This window comes from Mustela nivalis, assembly GCF_964662115.1.
Source record: "Mustela nivalis genome assembly, chromosome: 14".
NCBI classification, from domain to species: domain Eukaryota; kingdom Metazoa; phylum Chordata; class Mammalia; order Carnivora; family Mustelidae; genus Mustela; species Mustela nivalis.
Window position 1 is genome coordinate 43,528,185 of NC_139033.1, and position 20,450 is coordinate 43,548,634.

At 42.7% G+C, this 20,450-nt stretch overlaps 1 protein-coding gene across 2 annotated transcripts in view; it reads left to right on the plus strand.

The window, feature by feature from the left end:
- ACAA2 (acetyl-CoA acyltransferase 2) overlaps positions 1 to 20,450 on the plus strand; it is a 28,587-nt gene that overhangs the window by 6,879 nt on the left and 1,258 nt on the right. For both annotated transcript variants that reach the window (XM_082699269.1, XM_082699270.1), the window contains exons 2-9: positions 254 to 420; positions 6,800 to 6,928; positions 8,423 to 8,539; positions 10,478 to 10,625; positions 12,589 to 12,764; positions 13,317 to 13,446; positions 17,641 to 17,711; positions 19,850 to 20,004. In XM_082699269.1, the coding sequence (XP_082555395.1) occupies positions 254 to 420; positions 6,800 to 6,928; positions 8,423 to 8,539; positions 10,478 to 10,625; positions 12,589 to 12,764; positions 13,317 to 13,446; positions 17,641 to 17,711; positions 19,850 to 20,004 (1,093 nt within the window). The remainder of the gene's footprint in view (positions 1 to 253; positions 421 to 6,799; positions 6,929 to 8,422; positions 8,540 to 10,477; positions 10,626 to 12,588; positions 12,765 to 13,316; positions 13,447 to 17,640; positions 17,712 to 19,849; positions 20,005 to 20,450) is intronic.

A 20,450-nucleotide genomic window follows, 5' to 3' on the forward strand; every position in this document is an offset into this window, starting at 1 on the left:
CGGAGGACAAGAATGTTGTCTACCAGGATGGATTTATGTTGCAGCGTGCAGTTCTGGGGGCCAGCATGTAGGTACTGCTCCAGCTGATACCCCTTCCTTAAAAGATTGCTTCTGTGAGCGGGACTTGTTCCATGTACTGTTCTGGGACAAAAATTGTCTAAGTTCTAATTGAAAACAGTACCTAGTACTAGGTTTCATAGTGAGATTATTTAAAGCATGTTCGGGACACTGAGGAATCTGTCTCTGCTTACAGGTGTGTTCATTGTTGCCGCTAAGCGAACCCCTTTTGGAGCATATGGAGGTCTTCTGAAGGACTTCACGGCTACCGACTTGACTGAATTTGCTGCCAAGGCTGCTTTGTCTGCGGGCAAGGTCTCACCTGAGACCATTGACAGTGTCATTGTAGGCAATGTCATCCAGGTCAGTAGGGCAGAAGGGAGGTCGGTATTCATTCTTGTTGCTTCGTGTTATTAAGAAGGTAACTTAATATGTCTTAATAGTGAACTAGTTAATAGTTAAATGTATTTATGATTTAAGTAATCCTTGACTATAGAAGTGATGGCATACATCAAAGCCACCATATAATCTAGAAGCTCTATATCTATCCCATTGGAGTTACATTTCATTGTTTCTCTATCAGATTCATTTCCTTGACTTATCTAAAGTTAGTTGGCTCTCTCTGTTTACCAACTAAGAAGGGTAGAAAACCTGGTCAGTGTAAGACATCCCTTATAATTTCTTAACCAGCAGGACCTCGGTCAGTATTTGTTACGGAAATAAGAAACTCCTTTACCTTCTATATTGCTATGTTGAGGTCAACAAAATAGATCACCTCATTTCATAGATAATGAAAGCTGTCTATTTCTTTGAAGTATTGCCAAAGAGATGGGGCTTCCTTCTTCCTCCTGGCCCTTGGCTTAACAGAAGCTCCATGCAGAGTGCATTGCCACTGCAAGTACCTTGTCACTGTTCTGCTGGCTCAGGAAGTGGTTGTTCCATACTAGGAGAGGCAGGCCGAGAAGACTGGAGGCTGCTGCCACCACCTCCACCACGTGCTCAGCTCTTGGGGCAGGGATAAGGCTCCAGAACGGGTGTGCAATTATTTCCACCCCCCACCTCCGCTCCGGAGCCATGACTCATAGAGATTTCGCTTCTAGCAACAACCAGTTTTGTTTGCAGTGGAGTCTGAAGGGCTTCATTCATTTTTTTTCTTCAGTGACACTTTTCCTTTAATAATTTTTGTCCTTTTCTGCTTTCCAAATGAGCTCTCAGTTACAAAATATCAAACCGCTCAAAAATTCCAGCTGTTGACACACTATGGTGAAGCTCACAAGTAAGGACAGGTGGCAGCGGTATGTGACAAGAGGTGGGAAGTGACTGAAGCGGTGCTTACAGATGTTAATGAGAAGCTAAAACTATGCAGCAGGTTGTGCCGTGATGGCAGCACAGCTTAGACCAGTCCCTGCCTTGGGGTGTGGCATCAGCGTGTTTGGGTTCAGAGTCTACATGGCAAAACGATTTCTTCCAGTTAAGAGTTCCTGGCTTGCACCAGTCACAGGATGGCCAAAGGGCACCAGACCCGTTTATTAGCTTTTCAGAAATGCTGCCGTAGACTTCACAGACGTCCTGGGAGACCTCGGGAGCTCTGCACTTCAGCAACACCGTGCCGTGTGGGTTTCCTGGCTGGATACATAGCTTAGCCAAACTCCAGATGCCATTATTGAGCTTCAAGGATTGGTACAGCATGTCCTCCCCTTCCACATTCCTTTTGGCAAGGCAGTAAACATTGCTGTTTTGCAGTTTGCTGGAAACTGTCAGTATTTAATGGACATTCCTTAATCTGAAACTGAAGTTCTTTTTCACTGGGAATGGCCTTCCACTTGCAAGGAAGACCTGGCGCACCATTTTGAAGTCTTCTACAGAGAGCACCCTGAGTGGGCTGAGAAGCTGAAGGAGAAGACAAACATTGTTTTCCACAGCCACCTGCAGTTACTCAGAGGTTCCATCTTCGTGACAGGACCTAAGGTGTTCAGAGGCAGGGAGACATCCACATGCTGCTTTCGCATCTGTGGTGTGTGGTCGGCCAGAGGAGTGCTGGGGATGACCCCAAAGCTCCTCTTGTTTAACTGGATTGCAAAGTCTGTCATGTGCTGCACAGCATTGTTGGTGAAGTTCATTTCCATGTAGGTGTGCCCTTGGCAGTGAGTAAATGTCCTGGAAATCTCCAGACCATTATTTTTTACTGCAGGCAGCCAGACAGCCTTAGGCACCACCCATCCAGCAGAGAGCCCAATTCGGGGCTCGATCCCAGGACCCTGGGATCGTGACCTGAGCTGAAGGCAGAGGCTTTAACCCACTGAGCCACCCAGGTGCCCATACAAAGAAATTTTTAACACGTAGGTGAATTCGCGAGTATAGAATCTACGAATAATGGGAATCTACTAAGTGATGTTTTGAAAGGTTTTAAAGGTACTAAAGTATTCTGTCCTTAGCAGTTCTCATATATGAGAAGAATTACGTGAGTTACGGAGGTCAAAAAGGTATAAACTTCCAGTTCTAAGTCAGTCGGTCAGTCTTGGGGCTGTAACGAAACAGCATTATGACTATAGTTAATAATACTGTACCGGGCATTTGAAAGGTGCTAATAAGTATTAAAAGTCCTTGATGGGAGAAACAGGAACAAAGGCTGTGTTTTACTGCCGCTGTAGTCTCCAGACAGAATTCCTGAGGTAGGGATTCTAACACCCCTCCCGCCCCATCAAGGACGGGTTAGTACTTTACCACTGCAGCTTTGTTCTTGTTCCTGTTACTTGCCGCTGATCTTATTGCTGATAAGAGAGCAGTCATCTTTCAGACGCCACTTACATACACCTGAAAGGTCTCAAGACTCATATTTTACTAGACAGAAGTAAAGAACCTTATCTAAGCAGCAGCCAGCCCCTCAAGGTCCTGGATAAGCTCTGCTTCCAAATTCCATAGGGACTTACGCTGTCTGTAACCCCCACTAACTACAAGGTATGTAATCACTCACAGCCCCAGTGCAGCTCTTCCTGCCTATGGGTCCTGTCCCTGTGCTTAAATAAAAGTACCTTTTTGTACCAGAAGTGTCTCAAGAATTCTGACCATTTGCTCCCAGCCTCACATCAGTCCTCAAAAAAATTTTTTTGTTTAACTATATAATGTGGTTTTGGAATATAGGTGAGCTTTGGTGGGGTGAGGTCCAGAGTCTGCAGCCAAGAAAGAAGTCTTGACATCTTCAGTGCAAAATGGTGGTTTTATTAAAGCACTGGGACAGGACCTGTGGGCAGAGTCTTGAGGAATGGTTATTATATAGGGGAAGTTGGGGAAAGTAAGGAAAAGGAAAGTTTCAAAAGGGTTTTCATGTTAAAGAAGACCCACCTATAAGACAGAGACCTTGCCATTGTCAAGTTAAGGTGGTTTTTCCCTCTGGCAAGGCATTAATGTTAACATAATTGGGAGATTACTGGAAGAATGTCCCACATGTCCCACCCCAGAGTGGGGGTTAGGGGGAGGTTGCCCTGTGTCAGCTTATGTCTTGTCTTCAGCTAGCCTTCTGCTCTCTCATCATATATGTGATGACAGATGTTAACTAGACTTAATTGTGATCATTTGCAGTCTATACAAATACTGAGTCATTACATAGTACACTTGAAACTAATGTTTTATGTCAGTTATACCTCAGTTGAAAAATAAAACAGGAATAGGAACTTTTAAAAAGGGTTAAGTTCCAAGTAAGATTTATGGAATATTAAAAAGTCAGAAGAAACCCTAGAGATTTTATAGAACTCCAGGCCTCTCTTAACACATGAGGAAACCTCCAGGGAAGTTGCAGTGTTGCGGAGTGGTGATCTGTAATAGTCCTGGGCTGGAATGCTCCTGACTTCTGGTTCAATATTCTTCCACCTGTACTAAGCTCTTCCCACAAATCTTGGTGTTAAAAGGGACGTAGAGTCATTTCTTGGGAGCACTTAGAGAATATGTAACAAAAAAAAAAAAAAAAGGAAAAATTATCAGTTACTTTCTGGAATACAGTGGCCAAAGTAGAAGATACCTGGTTTCTAAGCATCAGGTAGGACCATATTCAAAATATCCATACAAGTAAGTATGTATGCCATCAGCGAGATCTCCGTAAACTATCTTTATTCAGTCAGTTGGTCTAGAATTTAACAACTCAATCGTAACTACTCTACTCTTATTTACAAAGAAGGCACTTGGGAATCCATTTGCAGATAACTTCCCATGTGAGGACCTTGAAAGTTAGGTAAACCAAAGTTCACACTGCTAGTGAATGACAGAGTCTAGATTCCAATCCAGATCTGACTCCTGACCTAAAAATAATCTTTGTATTACCTCAGACTACTGCTTGATTTTATAAAACAACCTGTTTTGCCAGTCTGGACATTAGAGTATTATAAGGGAAGTGACTCCCAAAACAGAAAACCCTGGCAAAAGGAATTTTTATATGTTGAAGTAGGCTTAACAGGATCCTGGGCATGGGGCTAAGATTGCCTTTTGCCATTGGGAAACTATTAACATCAAGGCAGCTGAGTTCTTAGAGGACTGTCGATCTGCTTCAAGGACTTGTCAGTGAGCTGTGAGTAGTAAGGAAATTTAATATTTTTTTCTTCTGCCTTTGTTTTCCACATCAGATGGACCAGTGAGGAACATGTCCAAGTTATTTTAGGAAGTAAAGCAACAAAACGCAAAGCTAAAATTTCCCATCCAGAAGTTCTTCTAGTAGCTTATGGCATGGCTTGTCTTGTGCATTACCACCCCCATGCCCCCTTTAGTGGGGAAGCATGACTTATTTCTCAACAAGTAAGCAATTACCCCTCAATAAGGAACACCTTTGAACACAAGTTTTGAATCACATCTGTCTACCTGTAAAGCTGAGGGATGCCATGTGGCAAATGCCCACAAAACCCAAAATAAAGCCCTGAGCAAGGACAAAGATTTGTCCAAAAGTGCCTAGGATGGAAAGCCTGGAAGTCCATAAGACATGAGATACAACGGTGCATCCAAGCCCTGGTTTGTGTTACTGTGTGGGACAACCAGATGGTTTAAACTTCTGTGGCTCAGCCCATTTCTCTGTTTATACAGACAGAGCTAGCACTGCTGTGTATGGTATCAATTTACTCCTTTGTCCTTTACGATTTATCTAGGCTGAACCCACTCCACCAGGTTTATCTAGGCTGAACCCACTCCACCAGGTTTTTCCCGAAGGCCGAGAGCACTGATTGCATCCATGCAGGCATGAGAAGCTCGTTACACACTCCCACTCCCACGCCAAGTCTGACACCTTGGGAGTCCGCTTCCAGCTCTGCATTTTATGCCACTGTATCTTTTGTATGTGTTTTTTCACAATTTTCCTATCATGCTAAACACAGTACAGTCTCAACACACTGACACCTGGTTCTGGTTACCTGGTAGTATTACTTGTGTGCCATTAATCAGGAGACTAAGGGCACCCGGGTGGTCCAGTGGGTTAAGCGTCTGCCTTTAGCTCAGGTCATGATCCCAGGGTCCTGGATGGAGCCCTGTATCAGGCTCTCCTCGAGCGGTGAGTCTTCATCTCCCTCTGTGCACACTCTCTCTCAAAATAAATAAAATCTTAAAAAAGAACAAATAAATAAACAGGAGACCAAAACCACAGAACAAATACACAGGTTGGGATTATAGGGTAGGAAACCTATAAAAACACTGAAGTGCAGATTGTAACCAGCTGGTAAATCTGTAGCAGACCACCTGCCATCACTGCTCTTCTGGGACCCCAGAGCCGGGCCAGCACTGTTGCTTTGGAACCTGGGGTCCTTGTTTAACTCTCTCCTCCCTAGGTCAACAGGTCTCAGCCTCAGTTTCACATTATCCCCTGAGTGCTTTTATTTATTTATTTTTTAAATATTTTATTTATTTATTTGACAGAGATTACAAGTAGGCAGAGAGGGAGGGGGAAGCAGGCCTCCCCTGAGCAGAGAGCCCAAGACAGGGCTAGATCCCAGGAGCCTGAGACCATGACAGGAGCTAAAGGTGGAGGCTTAACCCGCTGAACCACCCAGGCGCCCCTCCCTGGGTGCTTTTAAAAGTATCTACTGATAGCCTTGCCTTGCTTGTGTTTTTCCGGTTTTATTGGTTTGGTTACGCTAAGCATTTGTACGTCAAGCTGTCCTGGTTTTCCGGTATGCAACAAAGGTTGAAAATTACAGCTTTGGATACTTTCTCTCTCTCTCTCTCTTTTTTTTAAGGATTGTATTTATTTATTTGACAGACAGAGATCACAAGTAGGCAGAGAGGCAGGCAAAAAGAGACGAGGAAGCAGGCTCCATGCTGAGCAAAGAGCCTGACACAGGGCTCGATCCCAGGACCCTGAGATCGTGACCTGAGCTGAAGGCAGAGGCTTAACCTACTGAGCCACCCAGGCACCCCGGATACTTTCTCTTTTAAGGAACATACTATTTTAAGATAGCCCATTTTATTTTTAAACATTTGTAATTGTTACAAATTTCTATCTTCTATTAATACAAGAATTATTTTAACTATAGTAATATAAGGATTTCTCGGACTTTGTGTGTTTAAAAACCAGCAGACCACATTGTGTTTTTTATTCAAATAATAAACAAATGTATTACATAAAATACATGCTATACCTGTATACATTGTGTCCTACCTTAGAGCCATGTAGTTTATTATTTTTGATAGATTGCCAACATTTCTGTGTATTTTGTCCTCCTTGTTGCCAAGATTTATAGAGGACATTCTTTGTCTTCTCCCTCTGTTCTAGAGTTCTTCAGATGCTGCATATTTGGCCCGGCATGTTGGTTTGCGGGTGGGAGTCCCAAAAGAGGTCCCAGCTCTCACTGTTAACAGACTCTGTGGCTCTGGTTTCCAGTCCATTGTGAGTGGATGTCAGGTATGGGAACGTTTTATTACTTCTCTGAAAATAATGCTAAAAGCTGTTGGAGAAAATGCCCCACTTCAGTAGAACACCGTAGGCTTTTGTTTTATAGTGCTTCGTTAGGAAAGGTCAGTATTTGATTTTTCTTGGAAAAGTACACAGGAATACAAGAATCCACAGTTCCTTAAAAGCTGTTCATGGATCTTTGAAGACAAACTAAGTGGAACAAATGAGCCACAAAAGGACAAATCCTGTATGATCTCCCTCATATGAGTGGTCAGATTCATAGAGACAGACAGGAAGGAGGATGGTGGTTGCTGGGGCTGGGGGAGGAGAAAAGGAGGAGTTCGTGTTTAACAGGGACTGAGTTCAGCCTGCAGAGCCGAAAAGACGTCTGGAGATGAGTGGTGGTGGTTGGTCAGACAACACTGTGAATGCACGTATTGAACTATACACTTAAAATTGGTTACAATGGTAAATTTGAAATTAGGTATATTTTATCACATTTTTTTTTTTAAAGCTAATCATGACTCTCACTTTTATCGAGTGCTTCCTGTGTGCCTGACCTATGCTAGATTTACATTCAGTATCTTACTTAGTCTTCACAACCATCCGGTAAGACGGGAACTATCACTATTCCCATTTAACAGACAAGGAAACTGATCAGTAAGTTGACTAAGTTACAGAGACAGAACTTGAACGCAGGCCTGTGAAACACGGAATAAAGACTATAGGCTAGGAAGAAAGTTGGAGGGTTTAGGGGATGGTAAGAAGTGCATTCCTTTTTAAGGGATGGGTACTTGGACAAATGCATTTGATCCGTGAGCACAGGGAAAGGGATACAGTGAAATCCAATTTTATTTGTCCAGATCTTCATTTTCTTACAGAATGAAGGACGTGGACATATTGTGATGAATAATTTTCATGTTAATTTATTTCTGAAACAATGTATCTGAAACAGTGGCCCTGATTCTCTTAGCAGTCACTGTGAAGACTGGCTTTGGAGGCTTGTTCTTGCTTCTTTCCTGAGAAATGCAAATAGTGGGAGGTGTTAGAAGGAAGAAATGGGTTTCCTTTTCTGATCCTCCTCAGTTAACTCAGTTCTTGTGTGTGGTCTGTTACTTGCAGCAGACTCCTGCATTAATGGGATAAATTCTTCTTCCGCCTTTTTAAAGGATTTATTCTTTATCCTCCGCTGATAATCTATATATTATACCAGGCATTAATATCTCTGCTGATTTTCAGTATTTATTTCGAGGGTAAGAATTATCATTCCTTGCCAAAACATAGGTAGAATTTGTCACTTGCGCACACACAATTGACGTCTGTTAGGTTTTTCTCCCCTTGTGTCTTGGGGATGGGTACTGTGGCATGTGCTTTACCATGATTTGACAAGTATTTCATTTTGAGACTGTAAACCATTACATTTACTGTTAGTTTACTGCTTAATACAAACCTCTGTCACAATAAAAGTTTTATTGTTATTGCTGCGCATTCGTTTTCCAATAGGAAATTTGTGTTAAAGAGGCCGAAGTTGTCTTATGTGGAGGAACTGAAAGCATGAGCCAGTCCCCATACTGTGTCAGAAACGTGCGCTTTGGAACCAAGTTTGGATCAGATCTCAAGGTTGGAACCATTCAAATGTTTAAAAATGATTTGTCATGCATTTATGCTAATATATATTTTTAAAATTTTATTTATTTATTTGACAGAGAGATAGTGAGGGAGGGAACACAAGCAGAGAGTTGGGAGTGGGAGAAAGGAGACGCAGGCTTCCCGCTAAGCATGGAGTCTGATGCAGGACTCGATCCCAGGACCCTGGGATTATGACCTGAGCCAAAGGCAGCTGCTTAATGACTGAGCCACCCAGGCGCCCCTGTGCTAATAATTTTAATAACACCATTTGGGGAGAGGGAAAACAGATTTTGAAACCAGTTTCATTAATAGGGGATTGACAAAATACAAAAATGACTTGAAATTTGTAAACTATTTCAAAACCCCAGTCTGGTTTTAGTTTTGACATCTTAACCCGCATTTAAAAAATCCACATAGACTTTATCTCACCACGCCTCTGATCATGGAATTAATACACTGGGGAGGCAGAGGAAAGGAGGAGGTAGATCAAAAAGTAGGCAGAGGTTGAAATAATTAATTTCTCTACTGAATAAATGGTAAACCCAGTAATTAAATCTTTACCATGATTTATGGAAGTTTTCTTCCTGGAGCAGTCTCCATTGAATAGGTATCTTCTTCACAGAAAACCTACTCTGTTTTATTGATTTTTTTTTTTTTTATTTTGCTCTTTAAATTTTTTTTTTAAAGATTCTCTTTGAATAGAGATGATGTTGTCCTGAGTCAGTCAGACAAAAACTGACCTTCGCATCTTTGAGAGCTCTGGCACGGTAATGACAGTACTGACAGAGGGTACTAGTATGCTGTCCCTCCCCTGGGAAAGGGCTAATGACATTCTCTGTTGCTAGCATTTTCCAACAGCAATGATTGGTTCACACTTCACCTAGTTCATCCCCTGGCCTTTTTGAAAGTTGGAAAGAATAAGACCTAGAAAATATGAAATAGTATTTTAGACACCAAGCATTCAGAAAACCTTTGGAAAGACAGGTCAGTGACTCAAAGATGATGAGGGGCAGTGGAGAAGACACAAGGGAGCCCCCTTATCAGAGCTGACCCACTGGATAATAAGTAACTTTTCTGTTCCTCAAGGAACCTGTGTGGGGTTTTCCACCTCCCAGTAGCTGACAGAACCAGCTGTTCCTGTCACTGAAGGAGCTCAGGCACATCCTGCGGAGCGCAGAATCATGGGTCATAGGTGGCTACAGGGAAACATCGCATGAGGACCCCGTGTTAGGTTTAGATTTCTTAAAAATGTAGCCTGGAGGGTTTCTTTCTTTTTTTTTTTTTTTAAGATTTTATTTATTTATTTGAGAGACAGAGATCACAAGTAGGCAGAGAGGCAGGCAGAAGGAGAGAGAGAGGAGGAAGCAGGCTCCCTGCTAAGCAGAGAGCCTGATTCGGGACTCAATCCCAGGACCCTGGGATCATGACCTGAGCTGAAGGCAGAGGCTTTAACCCACTGAGCCACCCAGGTGCCCCTTTTTTCTTTTTAAAGATTTTATTTATTTATTTCTTTGTGAGAGAGTATACGGCGGGGGGGGCGGGTGGTGAGAGAGGGAGAGGCAGACTCTCTGCTGAACAGGGAGCCTGACGTGGGGCTCGATCCCTGGACTCCAGGATCATGACCTGAGCCAAAGGCAGACGCTTAGCAACCGAGCCACCCAGGTACCCCGGTCATTTCGTTTTTGATTGTAGGATGATCTCCTGTGTCCCCTCCCTGAACAGTGAGGATGCGTGCATTTGATTATGGCATTGCCTGTTTTTTAAAATGTCCCAGAACCAAAGATGAATAATAATAATAGTAATAGTAATAATAATAATCAGAAAACGTAATTTTACTTTCATTTATTGGGACAATTAATTAAATGTAAAGATATTACTTTCAAAAGATACACTTTAACAAATCACCTTACTACTCATGTCTTTCAATAGCTGGAAGATGCTTTGTGGTCAGGATTAACAGATGAGCACATCCGGCTCCCCATGGGGATCACCGCGGAGAATCTTGCTGCAAAACATAACATAAGCAGAGAAGACTGTGACAAGTACGCCCTGCAGTCCCAGCAGAGGTGGAAAGCTGGTCAGTGCGATGCATGTTGGAAGTGTCAACAGAAGAAAACTTGGGGGGGGTGGGTGAAATGGGCAGAGGGAGTCAAAGGTTATAAAATAAAGTAAGTCCTGGGGATGTAACATACAGCATGGTGATCGTAGTTAATAACAATGTAGAGCGCGTGCGTGAAGTTGCTAGTAGAGTAGGTCTTCAAGGTTCTCGTCACAAGAAAAAATATTGGTGCAGCTATGTATGGGGACAGATGTTAACTAGATTTAGAGCAGTGATCATTATGCAATCCTGTATACACAGATAACGAATGGTTGGGTTGTATACCCGAAACTAATATAATGTATATCAGTTATACCTGGGTTTAAAAAAATAGAGAAGATTTTGGTCGTTTTCGGATTATAATGGTCATATAATAATATTTATTTAAAATTGTACCTTTTGAAAGTCACTTTTTTTCATCATTTCTTTGTGTTTAGATGACTAGATGTTCTGTGAATGATTGCAAAATTAACCGGGAGTTTCTCTTTTGAAATACAGTAATGCTACATAAAAAGTGGCATTGCTAATTGACCTTATCTGGCCACTTGAATTTTGTCTTCCGTGGTTCTGATGTCAGTAGAACACGTAGAACACTCTGCTGCGAGGGCTTTGATACTCTGTGAGAGACAATGGCTCCCGGAAGCTGCGGGCCCAGAGAGGGTGTTCTCCTCTGTGAGGCATATCCTGTTCACGAGGAAGGGATGGTATGTTTGGAAAGGACCCATTGTGCGCCTTCCTCCTCCCATTCCTAATTGAGAATCGTTGCGCGTTGCGCTGACTCGAAGACTCAGAACTCTCTGCGGCCAGAGCTCTGGTGCCATTGGTATAACACTTCTCACTACTGTCAGACCAGTCCAAGGTGGGCAACATGACAGTATGGTGAGTTGAAGTCTCTTGAAAAAGGTTTTTTAAATTAAACTATTATAAATGAGCAGCAACTCTTCTTCAGGGGCGTTAAGTACTCGGAGTAGTGAGAATGAAGTTCATCTTAGCTCTTCAGAGGGAGAAGTGGGATGGAGTGGATGCCGGCCAGCTCATTCTCTGTGTTTTTCTTACACATTAAAGTGGGAGCATGCTGGTCCGGAGGCCAGGAGGCACCAGCTCTGTGTCTACCTTTGCCTCATAAACAAGTTAACCAACCTCTACCAAGTCATTTTTTTCACTGGGCGTCTGTACAACTGAGATAAAGAAGATTTGCCTCCCGTTTTCCCCTAAGAGTTATGAAAACCAAATAAGGGAAGTGTGTAGCCTGCTCTTGTAAAGGGCTGTCAGAAGGAAGGTGGTCTCACTCCTGGCATATTCTGTTTCTGGAGGCTGTAGATTACTGCGGTCCATTGTAGTCAGTGGAGGTGGAAGCAGGGCAGCTGTTTCACTCACAACTGTGTCGGTAATCACTCGTAGAATTTCTTTGGGTTGCTTGTCATTAAATTTCAGTGATAGATTACTTGGTAACCTAGATCGATAACTTCTTTTGGAGACAACTTCTTTTTTCTTACTGTGGTAAAGACACTTAAAATAAACTCTACCCCCTTAAATATTTTTAAGTGTACAATACGTTATTGTTGTACGACCTGGTGACTTTTCAATTTACTTCTTACCTCACCCAGAACAGTTTAAATGAGACATTAAGTTTACTTAGTGCTATTCTATCTGTAGCTAACAGACAAGGACTGCTAGTAGTCTAGTGATAACCTTGTTAAAAAAAAAATTACAGTAAAAAAGATCAAAATTACAGTTTTAAAAAGAGGCAGAATACATTTGCATAGATTGATGGCAGTGTATTAAGTCCTTCGAGAGGCAGCGTAAGTTGTACCTGTAACAGAGGCTTATGTTAAAGTCGGCTGCGAGGAAAGGGTAGAGCCGAAACTGAAGGATGTGTTTGATTTAGTTTCTTGTATCTTCTTTTTCTCCCATTCTCACGATGGTCTTGCTCCTCTTTCAGCTAACGATGCTGGCTACTTTAATAATGAGATGGCACCCATTGAGGTGAAGACGAAGAAGGGGAAACAGACAATGCAGGTAGACGAGCACGCTCGGCCCCAGACGACCCTGGAGCAGTTAACTAAACTCCCCCCAGTATTCAAGAAAGAGGGAACCGTGACCGCGGGCAACGCCTCGGTAGGTGACACCACAGCTCACCTTGGACTCTTGCTGCCATGTTCAGTGCCAAGTAGTCCTGTGGAGTCTTTTGGAGACTTCTCGTGCTAGTCTTTAGCTATTTACCTTCAACTGGTAGCGTTCATATTCAGTTAATTGGGGTTTCATAGTCCCAAACAAAATACTTTAATCGCATATAATACTCTTCCAGTTTCTTAGTCTTTTCAAAATATTACAAGGACTGTAGAAGGAAATCTGCTTGGTTATTATTCCAGTTTTCCTGGGTTCGTTGGTTGGTTTGTTTGTTTTCTGATGTATACAACTCAGCAGATTCCTTACATCTCCCCATATCTGGACATAATCTTTTCCTGGACATTGTTTCCTGTTTTCCCTTGGTGAGGTTAGATTCTGTGCCTAAAACAGTTCCTGGAGCACTGTGAGCCCTCATCGTAGCCCAGATTGTGATGCTGTTTCTTACATAGTACCACAATCTTAACACTACCGCATTAGCTCAAACCTTGATTAACTGGGTCCTTCTGCCCTCTAGTCAGTATTCCTGTTTTTGTTTCCAAGGGGGTATCCGATGGTGCTGGAGCTGTTATCATAGCTAGTGAAGATGCTGTTAAAAAACATAACTTCACACCACTGGCAAGAATTGTGGGCTATTTCGTGTCTGGATGTGATCCCTCCATCATGGGTATTGGTAAGTTTGTAGTGTATGTTTCTGGAGAGAAGTTGTCTTTGGCCTTCAGATACCTGAAACAGTAGCCAGATCAAGGTCACTTGTGGAGAAATGATTGGTCATCAGTCATTTAAACAAATCTAGAAAACCTGTGCCGGGCCCAATAGGAAAACCAAGACTGCTCGTGGGCAGTTATCACATCTCACTGTCTGTATTTAAGACTGGCTCCCAGCATATAACAGAAGAATTACAAGGTGCTGACTACAGGAGACACGAGGCAAGGAGAGATCCTGGGGCCAAACAGAGATGGCTGAACGCTGGGTGTCGTGCATGCGGCCACTGGTGTGTCTCCTTTCCTCTTCCCACAACCCCTTTGTGAGGGAGAAAATGGAGGCTTAGGGAGGTTATCTTGTCAAGTTCCAGACGGGTAAGTGATGGAGCCAGGATGGGAACCGGGCCTCTCTAATTCCAGTGCTCTTCCCACTGTGCTGTCCCGAAGTCAGAGTCCCACCCACCTGGCTCAGCTGCCACTTCATAGGAAAATGAAGGATTCCCTTGGATCTCAGTTTGGCAGAGATGAGGAGAGCTCCCTACAAGTGTGTATAGTTGACCTTGAACAATGTGGGCACAAGGGGTGCCAACCATCACACAGCCGGAGTCCAAGTACCTGTTGCTTCCCATGAAATGTAACCACTAAGAGCCTCCTGTTGCCCAGAAGTCTGACCCGTAACATAAGCTTTTAACACACACTTTGTATGTTACGTGGAGAAGGAATTGTGTTCTCACAGTAAACTAGAGGAAAGGAAATGTTCTTAAGAAAACTGTACGCAAATACATTCATCGTACTGTAATCTGCACGTAAGTGGACCTGCTCCATTCAAACTTGTGCTGTTCAAGGGCCTGCTGTATGCTCCTTTTGGCTTGAAAGATACAAATTAGGAAAAGAAACAGCTTTTTGCTGGATGTGCTCCTAGGAACCTCAGATATGCTGAATTTTAGTAATGTCTGTCATCATTCTCCAGGAAACAGAATTGATGAGGTGCCTCACTTAAAAAATACTAGTGCTGGAGGCTTTGTCCTATCCCGTCTGTACCCTCATACCCCAAAGAAAAGGCTCCTCTGGGGCTAGATTTAGATTCTCGATGGGTCCAGAGGTTTTTCTATGAGCGCAGTTAGGCCTTTTCCAACTAAATTGGATTTTGAAGTAGGATCCAAGGGTAGAAGGGGGACGACCTGTTGCTGACCTGTGTTCTCGGAGATCCTTCGGTCTGTCCCTCAAAGTTCTTCTCAAGTAATAGCATCTGTGCTCACTGGGGACATAGTAAATACCCAACTGTATCTGTTTATATTTTGTCACTTTCACTGTGTTTCAGATTACTTTAACCAAAACCATAAGCTATGTGACCATCTGTTAAAAGTCAGTTTTTTCTATGTTTCAGGCTTAAAAGCTTAATTAGCTTTTAGCTCCTTGCTTTCACCAAAACACTGCTTTTGCTTTAGAGATGGAAAGTAGCTTTAAAAAGTATGGTATTTATCACTTCAGTGTCTGGAACAGTGGTTTCCCAGACCCCAAATGATCATCAAAATCTACCCATAACCCCACCCCAAAAGATTTTGTTTCAGTAGTTCCAGGGTGAAGCCTGGGGAGTGTGGGGTTTAAGTGTACCTGGCTCGTCTTGATGATCAATCAAATTTATTTGATATAGGTAAGTAGTTCTTTCACAGTTCTTTTCAGTTTAATATCACTGAATAGGTTCTGGTACATTAACATAGCGAAGAAAATGTCGTTTTCCCAGGGCGCCTCGGTGGCTCAGTCATTAAGCGTCCGCCTTTGGCTCAGGTCATGATCCTGGGGTCCTGGGGTTGAGGCCCACATCCGGCTCCCTGCTCAGAGGGAAGCCTGCTTCTCCCTCTCTCACCCCTCCTGTTTGTGTTCCTCTCTCCCTGTGTCTCTGTTAGATAGATAATAATCTAAAAAGAAAAAGAAGAAAATGTAGTTTTCCTTTCTTCTGTTCCAGGGTCTGGATGCTGGCCTTTTCTTTGTAGCCTTTTCTTTGGGGTATGAGGGTACAGACGGGACAGGACAAAGCTTCCAGCACTAGTATTTTTTAAGTGAGGCGCCTGCAGTACAGTGAATACCATTGTGGAAGGATTGCTTTTTTCCCTCAGGGCTTAAGCAGAGACATAAATGCCAAATGCCCCAGTGTCAGATGTCCCTTCACTAAACAGCTGTCTGTCGGTTGTTGTATGGGATTAAACAAGGTGACTACACGGATTGCCCCAAATGAATAAACAACGGAGAGTGGTTTTTGAGTGGTGGGGATTGATTCATCACTCCAGTTGCTAAGAATGGTGCCCTGGGTTATGTAGTTATCCAACATCAGGCAATCCTTAGCCTTTCCAGAGAAGCTGCTGACCCAGAAAAGGGAGGAAAGCGGGGACTTGGCTCTCGCAGTGGCTCCCAGGAAGGACACACACGGAAAGACAGTCAGTGTTCCCTGACTGGGAGTTCCACAGGGAACTCCCCTGTGGCAGCAGTGGTGGAGGAAACCTTGAACCTCTGCAGCTATAGCAGCTCTGGTTTTATCTTTTATTGGGCTTAATTTGTAGGGAGGATTCCAGTGGTTAAAAAGAAGGTTAAAACCCAGTTCAGAGCACTTGTGATGAGAAGCTTACAGCCCAAAACAGGTGCTCAGTGTCACATAGCTATTAGTGGCAGGACTAGAAATGAGGTCTCCTTTTCCCAACAAGATTATTACAACTTTCTGGGTCCCTGTGAAGTCCAGTAACAGTGTTACGGGAACAGTCCTTTAAAAGTCAGACTGTGACCCTGCGTATTTTTAACAATTGACCGTAATGATTCTGAGTTAATAAGAATGCACTGAGTCACGCTTACTGTGGAGATGAAGACAAGGAGGTGTGTCGAGCAAGTTAGCCCCTCAGCATTTGGTTCCGTGTGTCTCTGACCCCTGTAAGAGTACTTTATCCCCGGCCATGCTGGCTAACTGCTGGCTCCGCTGTTGACTGTCCTATTTTTGTGCCTTAGACATTCAAAGAGAATCTAGAACTAGGTTTTATGTTAAATCGGTAGCCAGATTGAAAAGCGCTAACCAGATGCCCTTCGCCGGTAAGCAGACGGCTGTCCAAGGAACATTTTAACTTAGGTGACAAAACAAAGCACACTGTGTTTGGATTGCATCATGCTCTTCTTGTAAAGACCGATTGCCTATATTCCCTTAGGCACATGTATGACACTTGTTGCAGAGTATCTGACTACTTAAACTCAGTAGAACATAACGCATAAATTTTTTTAGACATGGTCATTCCATTCTCTCAGAATAGTGAAGTAGATAATCTTCTTCAGCCAGCTTTTTTACCTTTCAGGAGAAAATACCAATATAACTTGAAAATCTTGAGCAGCGTTAAACTGTCATTGGTGATCATCAGTAATCTGGGAGCTAAAGTTTCAGAAGTCTTACTAGGTAGATTTGCGTTTCTGCCATGGGGGTGGTTTTGTTTAAAATCTCTGCCTACCATTGGCAATAGAAACACTCCTTTGCTTCAGGTATCTTTTCTTTCAAGTGCCTGTGGTTTCCTGTCTTGCTGTGCCCTCGTGGAGATACAGCTGCCGTTTCTTGTCTTCCGTTCAGATGGACCTGAAAAATTCAGAGTGGCCATTCTCCCAGTCATTCTCTACTGGGAATGCATATTACTTGTGACCCAGGAGAGCACTCAGTCTGCCTTGACCTTCGGTAGGAGGCACACTCTGTCAATGACTGCAGAACCCCATAGAGATCTCCTTCGGCTGTCTGAACTCTCTCTTTTTTTTTTTTTTAATATTTTATTTGTTTATTTGACAGAGAGCACAAGTAAGCAGAGTGGCAGGCAGAGGGAAAGAGAGAAGAAGGCTCTCTGCTGAGCAGGAACTCAATGCAGGGCTCGATCGCAGGACCCTGGGATCGATCATGACCTGAGCCGAAGGCAGACACTTAACCAGCTGAGCCACCCAGGTGCCCCTGTCTGAGCTTTTAAAGCTGTTTCTGGCAGAAGTCTCCATGTGAGCCTCTCATTTGCACTTTTGCACAACCATCTTTTCACTTTGGTTCTGTTTTCTGGTTTTTTATGGTCCCATCATTGCATAATGTGCTAAGGTGGTAAGATTTGTGGCTACTAATAACTGCCACATAAGATGGAACTGATTTTGTTCTTATGTAGGCCCCGTCCCTGCTATCAGCGGCGCACTGAAGAAAACAGGACGGAGTCTTAAGGACATGGATTTGGTAGAGGTAAGTGTTAAGACTATTGTACATGAATAAGCTACTAACATGTATAGCATGAATGGCTTTAATTTGGTATTTTATAGCTTTTTTTGTTTCCGTGCTATTAGCCTTTCCAGATTACATGTGTCCAAGTATTACTTCCACTACGTGCTTTGAATAGGTACTTTTCTCTACCTGATTAAAATACGTATATTCAAATAATTAAAATAGCCTGATTTCTCCTACTAAGATATGAATTCCTGGAAACGTCTTAGGACCTTACAAGAATATTTCATTTTAGACTACCAGTGTGTTTGTTGAATTGAATATTCTATGAGGTGGGTGAGAATAACTTCGACCTCTGATGCATTAAAATGAAAAAATATATAAGCAAAGAATTGACATAATAGAAAAATTAATATCTGGTGCCAAATCTAGAAGTTTCTTGGTTCTTGCCCTCGCACCAAGTTAAAACTCTCCATCCCTCAGACTTACCTTTGTCTTTTACACCATAGTTGTGGCTAGATTTGGGGTGTGATAATTTTTGGCATAGAAAACTTAAGTTTATTATTATAAGTATGGTGATTTTTTAAAAAGAGTTTATTTATTTATTTGACAGGCAGAGATCATAAGTAGGCAGAGGGGAAAGCAGGCTCCCTGCTGAGGAGAGAGCCCGATGTGGGGCTCAATCCGAGGACCCTGAGATCATGACCTGGGCTAAAGGTAGAGGCTTAACCCACTGAGCCATTCAGGCGCCCCACGATTTTTTTTTTTTTAATGTTCGTTTTGAGCAAAGGCATCTTAAGCATTTAGCACAATTAAAAGGAAGAGTGGAAAAGAAAATAAAGCTGGATTATATACATTTTACATTTGGGGACGATTCGAAAATTTTAGGTAATTAAATATCTTTGCTGCTTGACTTTGGGAAATAACATAACAAAGGAAGTCTCTCTAAATTGGTAGAGAAGGGGCTTGTCACTCTGCACAGGTGTGATCATCTCTCATCCAGGAAACCAGGGTTTTAGACAAACAGCTTATCCTTCAAGCTCTTCTTCTTCCATTCTTAAAGCCTCAAGGCAGCTGCTTAATTATCATATTCACAAATAATATTCCTGGATTTCTGACTCTAGATTTCACACTTAAAGCTCTGTTTAAATATGTCAGCTCTGCGAAGCTGTTCATAATCATTTATAGATGTGTATGTGCTCAAGGACATAGCTTTATAGGATTGTCTTTGGGGCTTTTGATGATCATGGTAGTTTTACCTTGGCTCAGAAACCTAGTTTCGCTGGTTCATATTCCACTTCCCTTAGTACCACCTTAAACATGACCATATAAAATGGGAAAATAATGCAGGACCTAAGGACAAACAAAACACCATCTTGGAAAAGCACAAAATACAGTAGAAAAGAACACAAGGCTAGATTTTGATTTCGACTCTGTAAAAGTTAGCTTTCTTAAAATCAGTTTTTTAACCTATAAAATTTTCTAAGATCATATAAAACTATAGTGCTATGAACCTGAAGGAAGGTAATTCTCATAGCCAACCTTGCTGAGTAAATACAATATGATCCTCTCAGATCTGCTAGATTCCAACACGGTAACAATTCCTCTATTTATCTGGCTCTGCAGGTTTATCCTCGGTTGTGTGTCAGTTTATTCTTAGAAGAATGGCTAGTAGTACTGAGTAGTAATAAAAATAATAGGACAAACCATCTACTGAGTTGTTGGTATGTGTCAGGTAATAACACCAGACCTTAATACCCACGATTTCATTTAACCTTGACAGTAACTCCTAGGATGCACTACAGTTACATTTTACTGTTGAAGGGACCTCGGTGTCGAGAGCTTAAAGAACATGCATACAGCCAAGATTTGAGCCATCCGTCTGGCTCTGAAACCTGTGGGCCATCTCCCCCTGCCTTCACTAGGTATCCATTTACAACATTGCTGAGGGTTTTTCTCCGAGGGATGCAGTTGACTTAAGTATCGGTTAGTAAATTACACCCATTTTCAAACCTGATTATCTTCACAAAGAGTGGTTGAAGATAAAAGGTAGTTTAAATAGGAAAAAAAGCAAAATTAGTCATCAGTAGGACTGGACATTCTCAGTTAAAAATCAACTTATGAGCGAGGATTTTTATCTGTGTTTTGATTATGTTTAGGTGAATGAAGCTTTTGCTCCTCAGTACTTAGCAGTCGAGAAGAGTTTGGGTCTTGACCCAAGTAAGACCAACGTGAATGGTGGAGCCATCGCCCTGGGTCATCCCCTGGGAGGATCTGGATCGAGAATTATGGCACACCTGGTTCACGAATTAAGGTATTTGTAGAAGTTGTTACGTTTCATATTTGCCATCTTTGGTTAAAAATGCATGGATTTGGGTTTCTTCAGAACAGTCCGGCATTTTTCATTCGTCCTCATATCCCCATGTACTGCTGCTCACCAGGAACGTGTTATAATGGCCACACCCTTTGCGGCTGACAGTGTAGATGGCCCAGCTGACCTGTTAGGGCTCTACACTTGGGATGTGCACGCTTCCTTGTGTTGCCGAGGCCTTGTTTGTCGTCTTGTTACACTCTCGTGCCAGTTACAAAAGTGAGATATGGTTCTTTAGGAGAACATACAGAATATTGGGAGGATTCTGAGCGAGGTGCTGTCATTTAAGAAACCGGAGCAAACTGCTCGTTTGGGTCTGAGCTAAGTGTTTCCTTCACCGGTGCCAGGGTTCCAGAAGTGCCCTTCTGTGGGTATGATACTTCTCAGTT